At 49.5% G+C, this 13907-nt stretch overlaps 1 protein-coding gene across 2 annotated transcripts in view; it reads left to right on the forward strand.

Moving 5' to 3' along the window:
• Positions 1 to 4044: 4044 nt before the first annotated feature.
• BTBD1 (BTB domain containing 1) overlaps positions 4045 to 13907 on the forward strand; it is a 36029-nt gene continuing 26166 nt past the window's right edge. Inside the window, exons 1-2 of one of the 2 annotated variants that reach the window (XM_059678023.1) lie at positions 4045 to 4544; positions 12925 to 13081. In XM_059678023.1, coding sequence (XP_059534006.1) covers positions 4132 to 4544; positions 12925 to 13081 — 570 coding nt within the window. In that variant the 5' untranslated portion in view covers positions 4045 to 4131. The remainder of the gene's footprint in view (positions 4545 to 12924; positions 13082 to 13907) is intronic. The other variant, XM_059678022.1, reaches the window with a different exon arrangement.

Raw genomic sequence — 13907 nt, forward strand, 5'->3', positions numbered from 1 at the left:
CCTTCCCTCCGAGATTCCGCAGCCTGCTCATGCTTTCATGTCTCTGGATCCACTCTGTTCATCAGTGTATTTTGTTCATTGGATTCCACATAGGAGTGAGATCATGGGATATTTGTCTTTCTCTGACTGACTTATTTCACTTAGCGTGATACTCTCCGGGTCCCTCCATGCTGTCTCAGAGGGTAAGAGAGCCTTCTTTTTCACTGCTGCATAGTATTCCATGGTGTAAATGTACCACGGCGTTTCTATCCGCTCATCATCTACTGATGGACACTTGGGCCGTTTCCAGATCTTAGCTATTGTGAATGGTGCTGCTATGAACATAGGGGGGCATACATTCTTTCTGATTGGTGTTTCGGGTTTCTTGGGATATATTCCTGGAAGGGGGATCACTGGGTCAGATGGCAGGTCCATTCCTTTTGAATCCGGCAGACCTTTGTGACCCCCTCCCCCCGCCATGAAGTGCGGAGGACATATGCTGTATGACTGTCAGGGCTGGGTCACAAAAGGAGATACGGCCTCTTCCTGGCCCCCTGGCTCTCAGGCCACCTGCCCTTGGAGCCACCATGCTGGGAGGAACCCGGTTACCCGGACTGGCTGCCATGGAGAGAAATCAACGTCCTGGGCCCTCAACTCCGACTGAGTTCCCAGCCACGTGAGGGAGCCTCCTTGGAAGTGGATTCGCTAGCCCTCCGCCAAGCCACCTCAGATGACTCCGGTGGAACAGACAGGAGTCTGCCCTGCCCAAGCCCTGCCCAGGGTCCAGCTGCACGAGGAAAACGAATCATTGTTGTTTTAAGCCGATAAGTTTTGGGCTGGTTTGTTACACAGTAATAAGTAACCAGAACTACACCCACTAGTTCTCGATATAGAACATTTTTTAAAAATATATATATATTTTTTTTGCCGAAACCGGTTTGGCTCAGTGGATAGAGCGTCGGCCTGCGGACTGAAGGGTCCCGGGTTCGATTCCGGTCAAGGGCATGTGCCTGGGTTGCGGGCATATCCCCAGTGGGAGATGTGCAGGAGGCAGCTGATCGATGTTTCTCTCTCATCGATGTTTCTAACTCTCTATCTCTCTCCCTTCCTCTCTGTAAAAAATCAATAAAATATATTTAAATATATATATATATATATATATATATATATATATATATATATATATATATATATTTTATTGATTTCAGAGAGGAAGGGAGAGGGAGAGAGAGATAGAAACATCCATGATGAGAACCATTGATCGGCTGCCTCCTGCAGGCCCCACCCTGGGGACTGAGCCCACAACTCAGGCATGTGCCCTGACTGGGAATCAAACCGTGACCTTCTGGTTCCTAGGTCGACGCTCAACCACTGAGCCATGCCTGCTGGGCAGGACATTTCTGTGATCCGAACTCGAAGGATCCTGTATGTATCCTCCCTGTCAACAACTCCTGGAAACATGACTGCTATGCTGACATCTCGCACCGCATACTAGTTTTGCCTATTGTGAGGTTTCACGTAAATGGAGTCATGATGTAATCATTGTGCCTGGCTTCGTTTGCTCAGCAAATTTATGAACGTTCATATTGTTGCAGTATTAGGGTTTGTTCTTTTTCATCCATTGTATGAATACACCACCATTTATCCATTCTACTATTGATAATCATTTGGCCATCTATTTATTTATTTATTTATTTGTTTATTTATTTATTTTTAATCCTCACCCGAAGATATTTTTCCATTGATTTTTAGAAAGAGTGGATGACAGAGACACAGAGAGAAATATTGATGTGAGAGAAACACACCGTTTGGTTGCTTCCTGCACAAGCCCCAACCAGGGCCTGGGTTGGAGAGGAACCTCTAACCGAGGTAGGTGCCCTTGATTGGACTCGAACCCGGGACCCTTTGGTCTGTAGGCCAATGCTCTATCCACTGGGTCAAACTGACTAGGGCCATTTGGCCATTTATTATCAATAAAGCTGCTATGTACATACATGTACTTTCCTTTGGTGTGAGTAAGTACTAGTTTCTGTTGGATGTGTACCAGGAGAATGGCTGGGTTATAGGATATGGGTATATTTCGCCCAAGTAATGTGGCGTTTTAAAACATGTTGACAAATTCTTTGATACCACTCCATTAAGAGGTGGGGGACTTGGAATCTGGGCTGGTCTTTTGTTTTTTAACATTTTAAAAGCAATATATTTTTTATTGATTTCCAAGAGGAAGGGAGAGGCAAAGAGAGAGATAGAAACATCAATGATGAGAGAGATCATTGGTTGGCTGCCTCCTGCACACCCCCTACTGGGGATTGAGCCCGAAACCCAGGCATGTGCCCTTGACCAGAATCCCTGGGACCTTTCAGTCCACAGGCCGACACTTTATCCACTGAGCCAAACACGCAAGGGCTAGTCTGGTCTCGGTGACTCATTAGTAACCAATAGAATTCAGTGGCTATGACCTTGCATGAGTTCCAAGGCTAGGTCCGAAAAGCTGTGCAGCTCCCCCTGGTTTTCTTGAGACAATTGCTGTGGGCAATTCCCAGCCAGTGTTTCCTTAACTGTTCTTCCTAGCTGTCTATCTAGCACTCCATTACACACGGGTTAGTGAGCCAGTGGTTCTCAACCTCCTGGCCCTTTAAATACAGTTCCTCATGTAGTGACCCAACCATAAAATTATTTTCGTGGCTACTTCATAACTGTAATGTTGCTACTGTGATGAATCGTCATGTAAATATCTGATATGCAGGATGGCCTTAGGCAACCCCTGTGAAAGGGTCGTTCGACCGCCAAAGGGGTCGCGACCCACAAGTTGAGAACCGCTGGCCATTAGTCCTTTTAATTTTGTCTCATATAATTAACAGACATACAGTCCTTTCTGTATTTTCTGTCTTTTTTTTTCCTCCCTGTGTTTCAATGTGGACATCTTGTACTGACTTGTCTTTGATAGTTATACTGTGATGTGTTTCTAGGAATTTGTCCATTTCATCTAGGTTACCCAATTTTTTTGGCGTACAGTTGTTCATAGTACTCTCTTATAACCTGACCCTTTTATTTGTTGCATAGGTGGGAAAGTCTACACTTTCCTTTCTGATGTTAGTAATTTGAGTCTTCTCTCTTTTTCCCCCCCCTTAGTCTATCTAGCTACAGGCTTATCAATTTTTAAAAAAATATATTTTATTGATTTTTTACAGAGAGGAAGGGAGAGAGACAGAGAGTTAGAAACATAGATGAGAGAGAAACATCGATCAGCTGCCTCCTGCACATCTCCCACTGGGGATGTGCCTGCAACCCAGGTACATGCCCTTGACCGGGTTCGAACGTGGGACCTTTCAGTCCACAGGCCGACGCTCTATCCACTGAGCCAAACCGGTTTCGGCTCAATTTTTTAATATATATTTTTATTGATGTCAGATAGGAAGGGAGCGGGAGAGAGATAGAAAAATCAATGATGAGAGAGAATCATGGATCGGCTGCCTCCTGCACGCCCCCCACTGGGGATGGAGCCCGCAACCCGGGCATGTGCCCTGACCGGGAATCGAACCGTGACCTCCAGGTTCCTAGGTGGACGCTCAACCACTGAGCCACGCTGCAGGCAGGGCTGCGCCGATCTTGTTCTGATACATTTGGGTTTTCTTTGAGCTTTAACATACGGTTATCTATGGGTAAATGGATTATAACACATTAAACAAACAGGAAAAAAAGGGTCCATAAGTCCCCACGGACACTCACAATCAGAACAAAAGAGAGCAAGAAAGAGGCGAAGGGAAGGCGCTGGGTTAGGGGAGGTCGGCGGGCAGGTGCAGAGGGGGCAGAGTCGTCTGCCTTGGCCTCGCCCTCGCCCTCCGACCCCTCCCCTTCCAGGCGAGAAGCAGCCTGGGGAACCGCCCGGGGTCCCGGCCCAGGTCCACGCGGGTGGACTCGGCGGCCGGCGAACCGGGCCCAAGGGCGGGCAGAGGCCGGGGGGCGCGCGCCCAGATGAACGGCGGAGCCTGGGGCCGGGCCCGCGCGTGCGCGCTCCCCAGCCGGCGGGGGCGCGCGTCCCGGAAGCGCCTTCCCGGAAGCGTTGGGGGCGGGGCCGGTGGGCGGCTCCGCGGAGTCGGGAGGCGGCGGCGGGAGCGCTCTCCGTAGCCGGGGCAGCGGCGCCGCGGGAGGATGGCTTCGCTCGGGCCGGCCGATCCGGGCGAGCAGGGCCCGGGGTCCGAGGCGGAGGCGGGCGCCGCGGGGCCGCCGCCGCCGTCGCCGCCAGCGTCGTCGGCGCTGGGGCCCCTGCTCCCCCTGCAGCGGGAGCCGCTGTACAACTGGCAGGCGACCAAGGCGTCGCTCAAGGAGCGCTTCGCCTTCCTCTTCAACTCGGAGCTGCTGAGCGACGTGCGCTTCGTGCTGGGCAAGGGCCGCGCCGGCGCCGCCGCCGCCGCCGGGGGCCCCCAGCGCATCCCCGCTCACCGCTTCGTGCTGGCGGCCGGCAGCGCCGTCTTCGACGCCATGTTCAACGGCGGCATGGCCACCACGTCCGCCGAGATCGAGCTGCCCGACGTGGAGCCCGCCGCCTTCCTGGCGCTGCTGAGGTGAGCGGTCCGCGTCCCCGGGGTGACCTTGGCCGGGCCCCCCGTCCGGCTCGGGGACGCGGGAAGGCGCCGTCCGACCCGTCGGCGCGATCGGGGCCTCCGGGGGCCCCGCCGTTGAAAGGCGCCCTCGTCTCGCGTTCCAGCCGCGCGTTGTCCCGACGGCCCCTGTGCCTGGTTCCGTGTCTGGGTTGTAGAGAGGCGACTGGTGGAAAGGCTTGCTCGATCCCCGACTACATGGCCATTTTTTTTTTCTTTTCCAACAAAAAACCCCGACCCCTTCCTCCTTAGCCCCAAGTGCTCGTGGTCAGGACCCCGCGGAGCGAGCGCCCAAGGAAGTCCGCGGCGCTCACCTGCCCAGGTGCGTTGCTGCAGACGAGGTCACATTGGCTTGAAAAGGCATCGGTTTGCACTAACTCAGCGGTTCTCAACCTGTGGGTCGCGACCCCTTTGGGGGTCGAACGACCCTTTCACAGGGGTCGCCTAAGACCATCGGAAAACACATAGATAATTACATATTGTTTTTGTGATGAATCACGATGCTTTCATTATGTTCAATTTGTAACAATGAAATTGGGGGTCGCCACAACATGAGGAACTGTATTAAAGGGTCGCGGCATTAGGAAGGTTGAGAAACACTGAGGCCCTAACCGGTTTGGCTCAGTGGATAGAGCGTCGGCCTGCGACTCAAGGGTCCCGGGTTCGATTCCAGTCAAGGGCATGTTCCTTGGTTGCAGGCACATCCCCAGTGGGAGGTGTGCAGGAGGCAGCTGATCGATGTTTCTCTCTCACTGATGTTTCTAACTCTCTATCCCTCTCCCTTCTCTGTAAAAATTTAAAAAAAAAGGCCATCGTTTTTTTAGGATCACAATTTTATTTATTTTTTTATCTTTAATTTCTTTATTGGTTAAGGTATTACGAATGTGTCCTCATCCTCCCATAAACCCCCAACCTCCCCACCCCCCTACTCATGCTGTCATCCCCCTGTTGTCTGTGTCCTTTGGAGGGCATTGGTTTTTTGCTCTTGTCTTGTTGGAGGTTAGTTGGAGTGACTTTTGGTTAATTCTGTGTAATGGAAGGGAGCTGCTAGTGTGGCAGTATTGATCTTTTCTTGACAAGGAGTGAGGTATAGGGATTGCTTTGGCACCGTTTTACAAAGGGGGCGGAGGTCCAGTGCAGGCAAGTCACTGGCTGGGACCAGATGGGTTTCCTGATGTCGAGCTGGCTTTGGCTGCCCGAGTCCCGTGAGTTGTGAGTCTTGCGTGGTACCCAGGCAAAGTTGTGCTGGAGTGGTGAGAAGTGATACTCCCTTCTGTTTTCTTCTTTTCTTCGTTTTTTGTAACTAGGTTCAATTACATATAAAGTTCCAAGACAGATGGATAGTCCCAAAGGCACACAACCCAATAAGGAAGATCGATGCCAATGGGTAGAGGACAGGATAGATGACTTAGGGGAAGAAAAACAACACAACTAATTAGCAAAGAACGCTTAACTTCGTTAGTAATTAAAGAAGCACAGACTAGAAGTGAAGTACTTTGCCTCTTAAACCCCCAAATTTTAATTTTTCAAACACTTTATTTTTCAATTACAGTTGACATTCAATATTGTCTTCGTTTCAGGTGTACAGCGTAGTGGTTAGACAATTATATAATTTATGAAATGATCCCAGGATAACTCTAGTACCCACCGGGCACCATACATAGTTATTACAATATTATTGTCTGTACTAGAGGCCTGGTGCACGAAATTCGTGAACTGGAGGGGATGGGGGCTTCCCTCAGCCCAGCCTGCGCCCTCTCACAGTCCTGGTCCCCTCGCTCCTTACTGCTCGGCTCGCTGCTCCTTAGCTCTGCTGTGGAGGCAGGAGAGGCTGCCACCACCGACGCTAGGCTCGTCAGCCGTGAGCCCAGCTTCTGGCTGAGTGGTGTTCCCCCTGTGGGAGCGCACTGACCGCCAGGGGCAGTTCCTGCATTGAGCATCTGCCCCCTGGTGGTCAGTGAGCATCATAGTGATTGGTTGTTCCAGTTGTTCTGCTGTAACAGTCGCTTAGGCTTTTATTATATAGATGGAACTACCTGACAGTCAATGTGACCCCCTGAGGGGTCCCGGATTGTGAGAGGGCACAGGCCAGGCCGAGGGACCCCACCAGTGCACAATTGGAGCTAGGGAGGGACGTGGGAGGTTGGCCAGCTCGGGAGGGACCATGAGACGGCTCCAGGGTGTGTCTGGCCCATCTTGCTCAGTCTCGATTGGCCAGACCCCAGCAGCAAGCTAACCTACCAGTTGGAGCATCTGCCCCCTGGTGGTCAGTGCATGTCATAGCGAGCGGCTGAGCAGCCTCAGCATATCCTTAGCATATTACACTTTGATTGGTTGAACAGACGACCAGACACTTGGCATATTAGGCTTTTATTATATAGAACTAGAGTCCCGGTGCACTGTGGGGGCTGTCGCTCAGCTGGCCTGCGCCCTCTCACAGTCTGGGAGTCCTCAGGAGATGTCCTACTGACAGTTTAGCCGCAGTCTGGCCTCCCTCTGCAGGAGGTGACCAGGCCAGCCGATCAAGGGACAGCACTCCCATCACCCCGCTGCTACTGCCTGGCCTCCCTCTGCGGGAGACAACCAGACGGGCCGATCAGGGGATGGTGCCGCCCCCCGCCCCCCAATCACCGTTCCCTCCCTCTGCCCACTGGCATGTGCCTGGGCTGGCCTGGCACCACCTGCTCACTGGCCCTGCCCCCCACCCACTGGCAGTTCCACCGTTCGGTCGATTTGCATATTACACTTTTATTATATAGGATTCCCTGTGCTGTGCTTTACAGCCCTGTGATTATTTTGTAACTGCCAATCTGTACTTTTTTATTTTTAACTTATTTTTAATCCTCAACTGAGGATATTTTTCCATCGATTTTTAGAGAGAGAGGGGAAGACAGAGAGAATTATTGATGTGAGAGAAACACATTGATTGGTTGCCTCCTGCATGGGCCCTGGGTGCCCTGAACAGGGCCCCTGGCTGGCTGGGGAGGAGCCTGAAACTGAGGTACGCGCCCTTGACCGGAATTGAACCCAGGACCCTTTGTTCCACAAGCCAACGCTCTATCCACTGAGCCAAACCAGCTGTACTTTTTAATCCCGTCACTTTTTTCACCCAACCTCCCATAACCCCCAAATTTTAAAAATACAACATTGGAGGAACCCTCTCAGACAAAGCTGGTGGTAAAAGTTTGGCACTGTAGATTCTTCTCCCACACCTAGGAAGTATTCAAGTGCTGAAAAAATGTTCTGTACTGAAATATTTACAGCAGGATTATTTAGAGTACTGAGGAAGTAGTCAACTGGAGGGAATGCATAGCTAATAGGTTCATTTAACAGAACTAGTGCAGCTACCATATAATACTTATGAAGACTAGGTAATAACATTAACATGCAAAGTATCCTATATAATAAAAGGGTAATATGCAAATTGACCCTAACAGCAGAACAACTGGGAATGACTGGTCACTATGATACACACTGACCACCAGGGGGCAGATGCTCAATGCAGGAGCTGTCCCCTGGTGGTCAGTGCGCTCCCACAGGGGGAGCTCTGCTCAGCCACAAGCCAGGCTGATGGCTGCCAGCACAGCGGTGGTGGCGGGAGACTCTCCTGCCTCCTCAGCAGCACTAAGGATGTCCAACTGCAGCTTAGGCCTGCTCCCCACTGGCAAGTGGACATCTCCCGAGGGCTCCCGGGCTGCCAGAGGGATGTCTGACTGCCAGCTTGGGCCCGATCCCCCAGGGAGCGGGCCTAAACCAGCAGGTGGACATTCTCAGAGGGGTCCCAGACTGCAAGAGGGCATAGGCCAGACTGAGGGGACCCCCCCCAGTGCACAAATTTTTGTGCACCGGGCCTCTAGTCCTATATAATTAAAGCCTAATATGCAAATTGTTCCTTCGACCGGGAGTTTGACCAGGGGGCCAGGCCAGCCAGCCAAGTGCCCATGGCCCCTCGCCCTGGCCAGCAGGTTAGCTGGAGCACACTTTTTTATTATGTTTACAGCTTGAATTAGTTAACATTGAAGGCTTTGGAACTTGAGTTTGAAGCACTTGAAGAAACTGCTCAGTTTGATCTGCCTGACCCGTGTCAGTGATGTTTTTCAGTTGTTCATTTGGGAAATACTGTGTGCCTGCCCTGGGCTGGTCACTGTTTTAGATGTGGGATACAGCAGTGAGCAAGCAAAAGTCCTGCCCTCATGGAGCTTGTACTCCACTAGGGAGAAACAAAGACACATGTCAACCACTAATAAGTGTTTTGAAGAAAAAGTGACCAAGCCACTAGGGAAGGAGCTTGCCAAGCAAGGGAAAGCCCTAAATGTCTCCTGTTGGAGAGCAGCAAGAGTGAAGCAGTGCGATTTGAGCAGAATGAACAACAGGGAAAGTGGTGGGAGGTGAGGTGAAAAAGACGGCCGGCCAGGACCTGCGGGGCCGCCGAGCCTGTGCGCGGACTTTGAGTTTCATCTGGTGTGTGGTGAAAAGCTTTGAGAGAGGGAGTGCTCTGATCTGATTTACATTTTTAGAAACTCACTCTGGCAGCTGCTTAGAAATTAAATTAGACCAGAGAGGTGTCAGATGGGCAGCAGGGAGTTGAATGGAGAGGTTTCTGCAGTAGTCCAGGCAAGAGATGATGGTGGGCCCTACCAGGGTGGTAGAGATGGATGGATCTGATGAGAAGCGGTCAAATTCTGCATAGATTTTTAAAATATACATATTTTTATTGATTTCAGAGAGGGAGAGAGATAGAAACATCAATGATGAGAGAGCATCATGAATTGGCCGCCTCCTGCACATCCTACACTGGGGATCGAGCCCACAACCCAGGCATGTGCCCTTGACCAGAATCGCACCCGGGACCCTTCATTCCGCAGGCTGACACTCTATCTTTCCACTGAGCCAAACCAGCCAGGGCCTGCATAGATATGGAAGGTTGAATCAATAAACTTTCTAAGACTTCCAAGGAGGGATGTAAGAGTAGACAGAAATATGAACCTGGAATTTAAGGAAGAGCTTCTTCCTGAACACAAATTCGAAAGTTAAGAGTGAAACCCTGAGAACAAATGAGACTTCCTAGGCAGGGAATGTAGACTGTTAGGAGGAAAGAGGCACAGGGTGAGCCTGGGGTCTCCAGCCTGCGGGGGTGCAGCAGGGGCTCAGGAGCATAAAGTGAGACTGAGGGACAGCTGTCAGCGGCACGAGAAGGGAGGCAAGGAGGTGGTATCTTGAGTTCAAGAAAGTTTCCAATAGCCCTAGCCGGTTTGGCTCGGGATAGATCGGCAACCTGTGGACTGAAGGGTCCCGGGTTCGATTCCCGATCAAGGGCACATGCCTCGGTTGCAGGTTTGATCCCCGCCCTGGTCAGGGCATGTGCATGAGGCAACCAATCAATGTTTCTCTCTATGCCTCTCCCCCTCCCACTCTCTCTAAAATTCAATGGAAAAATATCCTCAGGTGAGGATTAACAAAATAAAACAAACAAAAAGGAAGTTTCCAATAAAGAAGGAATTGGCAACTATGTTAAATGCTGCTGAGAATTGGGCAAAATGAAGACATTGAATTGATTTCTGATTTTGACGAAATGGAGGCTGTTGAGAACCCTGGCAAGAGTGATCGCAGCAAACTGAGTAGAGTGGATTGGGGAGAATATGGGAGGTGAGAAACTGTTGACATCTAGATAAATAATCCTCTCGAGGAGTTTTGTTGCAAAGAGGAACAGAAAAATGGAGTGGTGGCTGGAAGGAGACCTGGGGTAGCTCTTCTTCAGGATCTTGTCTTCACTCTCTTCTTCCTTTCGCGCTCACCAGTCCCCAGTCCCTCCCCACTGCCGCCACCCACCCGGTTCCCTGTGGTTCCCTGTTCGGTTCCCTGTGGTTCCCTGTGGTTCCCTGTTCGCCATCTGGCAATTGGAGCCTGTGGGCCGGGGGAGGGACCAAGAGTTGGTCAATGCATCTCATAGCGACTGGTCGTTCCGGTTGTTACGCCATTATGGTCGCTGGGCTTTTATTGTATGTTAGTCAGCTTTTGTCTCACTAACTCTATAAAGTACCCCAAAACTTAGGGGCTTAAAAAAATGATCACATATTTTTGCTCAGTGGGTCAGTTGGGGATTTACTCAAGTGGGGTTGGATCCAAGCTGTCGTTTGGTTCCAGTCTGGTCCGCCTGTTTCTTATCCTTTTGGACTAGTCATGAAGGTTCTCTCAATTGATGGATTCTGGCATTACAGGGAAGGCCACGCAGTGATTTGCTTTTGTGTGTGTGTGAGTGACTTGCTTTTTCAAAAAGTCCTGGAAAAAGGAAATCCACATGCCATTGGCCAGTTCCTTATATTGTCCTGGCAGATCTGTGTCATGAGCAGTGGAGCTCAGAGAAGGGAGGTCTGCATGTCGGGGGTGGGCAGGGGGTGACAAGCTGGATGGAACCCTGCCACCCCCCCTACTGCCCCATCCCCCCAATAGGAACCCATAGACAAGGAGCTTAGGATAGAATGTTATCTTTTTTTTTTTTAACATATTTTTATTGATTTCAGAGAGGAAGGGAGAGGGCGAGAGAGATAGAAACATCAGTGATGAGAATCATTGATTGGGCTTCCTCCTGCATGCCCCCCACTGGGGATCGAGCCCACAACCTGGGCATGTGCCCTTGACCGGAATCAAATCTGGGACCCTTCAGTCCGCAGGCTAACGCTCTATCCACTGAGCAAATGGACTAGGGCTAATTTCCTCTCTTTTTATCCATCTCTTTGTCCCTGGCTGTGAGTGGCTGTGCCTTGCTTGGTGTTTGATTCCCGTCCTCATCCCAGAGTGTGGCAGTGACGTTAGGTGAGTCTTGCGATGGCGATACGGATGAATGACTTGAGTCTCTACAAGGAGGCTTTGGAAACAGTGTAATCCTGAAAAACAGCAACTTTCCCTTTTGAACTTGAGATATAGGGGAGCATGAGAATGAGTAGCCTCCACTCTCTGTTATAAGGATGTGGGATTATTAGAGAAATGCCAGCATTTGGTTAGGGTGAGAAGTTAGGGGATGGACCTGGCAAGGCTTTCATCTTGGGTGGTGATTACGGCCACAGGAATAAAAGTAGAGGAAATTGAAAGGTAGAGGGGACAGGGACATGAAATAGAACTTAACTTTCCTCACGCCTTCACGGTAATAGACTGCTCTGAAAGGATGGGTTTCTTAAACACATGCTTTATGACTTGGGTCTGGGGAGTACAGGTCTAGTAAGTGTTGTAAGCCTTTAGTGTCACTCCAGTGAAACACTAGCTCTGAATGCCATTCTCCCCCAGCAGCCCAGCTATTCTGAGTGTAGCTGAGAACTGACAGCACGGGGTGCTCTGAGGAGCCACAGCGGGGGCCGGAAGTGCAAATGTAGAAGCTCAGATAGCCTCAGCAAGAACCACCAGGCCTTCCCTGAGACTCGTACATTTATCCTCAGTTCTATAGAGCTGATTTTACTTTATTTTTGTTAATCCTCACCCGAGGATATTTTTCCATTGTTTTTTTTGTTTGTTTTTGTTTTGTGGTTTTTTTTTTTAGAGAGACTGGAAGGGAGAGAGAGAAACCAATGTGAGAAAGACATATCTATTGTTTGCCTTCCGCATGTGCCCTGACCAGGGCCAGGGATCGGATTGAGCCTGCAACCAAGGTATGTGTCCTTGACCAGAATTGAACCCAGGACCCTTCAGTCTGAGGGCCAACGTTCTATCCACCGAGCCAAATCAGTTAGGGCTGTAGCTGATTTATTTAGTGACCTAGCCTTTATAGGCAGCAAACTGGGAGGAAGGCAGTATTGGTCTGATTGTATTTTGAGAGGAAATTGGATCTAAATATCCCACAGCACCTAGCAATATTTAAGATATTATTAAATTGTTTTATTCCTCCAAAGCCCCAGGACTCTAGTCTTGGTCATAATGCTAACTCTTGGGATAAAAAGGAAAGGTTAGAAAATGCCCAGAATAAGAAAACACCACCACAATCTGGAAACGAATGTTTTGACATTTAGAGATGTGAACTTCCTCTCTCTGTAGATTTGCTTAAGTGAGCACACTTTGATGAAGGAGAAATAAGTGAATCACGTCACCCAAAGCTGCTATGAGGTGTTAACTGAAAATTTGGCTTAGAGATAGGGGTCTGTCTCAGGATTTGGGGAGACGCCCTGCCTCTCAGGATTGGGTAAGAGTAAAGGAGACGCTGTGTGTGCAAGGGCCCTGTAGCCCTGTAAGTCTGATGCATGTTTCAGGTTTCCAGTTTGCTCATCGTCTTTAAACCTATTCCTCAGAGGTTTAAGGTTGGTGGATTGCTTATCGAAAACCTTACTGACCAGCTCTGCAATTTCCCCTTGCTTTCCAGATTTCTGTATTCAGACGAAGTTCAAATTGGCCCGGAAACAGTTATGACCACTCTGTATACTGCTAAGAAATACGCAGTCCCAGCCTTGGAAGCACACTGCGTGGAATTTCTCACCAAACACCTTAGAGCAGATAATGCCTTTATGTTACTTACTCAGGTAAGTCCACGTGACTAAGGGATGTACCGTTGGAGCTTGAAAAATTGAGTGTAACTATACAGTGGAACCTCGTTTCTCAAACTGAATTCATTTCAGGAGGCTGTTCGAAAAGCGATTTGTTCAAAAACAGAATCATTTTTCCCCATTAGAAATAATGTAAATTGAATTAATCCGTTCCAGGCTCCCAGATGATTCCCTGTTTCAACCTTTCTTATATACAGCACATGTCTAATGTGCTGTTTAATCCTGTATAATAAAGAGCTGATATGCTAATTAGACCGAACAGCAGAATGACTGTCCAGATGACCTTCCAGACAAAGCCAAGGCTGCGAGGTCCGAGGCAGCCAGGGCTTCAAGGGCTGAGCCCCTTGCATGAATTTTGTGCATCGGGCCTCTAGTTTATAAGTAAACACTTTTAAAATTTATCCAACCACCCCCATCGGGCCTCTAGTTTATAAGTAAACACTTTTTAAATTTATCCAACCACCCCCATCGGGCCTCTAGTTTATAAGTAAACACTTTTTAAATTTATCCAACCACAGCCTTAAAGGAATTTTTCATCAATCACTGCCTCAGAAATGCACTGCTTTTCATTTATCCAATCAACAACAGTTTTTCTAGCTATTGAAGTGCCTGTGATTGTTGTTTTGTGAGCATTTTCACACCCTTAGCAACATTAGCACTCTGGATGGTCTCTTTATGTTTTAAGATTGTGCTGATCACCAGCAACGAAAGCATCCTCTCCTTTGCTTGTTGCCTGCTAGACGCTTTCTGTCCTGCTGAGGTATCAGCATGAAAGGGTTGTCGGGTCAAAAACTGAAGTTTT

Source organism: Myotis daubentonii, chromosome 21, assembly GCF_963259705.1.
Source record: "Myotis daubentonii chromosome 21, mMyoDau2.1, whole genome shotgun sequence".
In the NCBI taxonomy this organism is placed as follows: Eukaryota; Metazoa; Chordata; class Mammalia; order Chiroptera; family Vespertilionidae; genus Myotis; species Myotis daubentonii.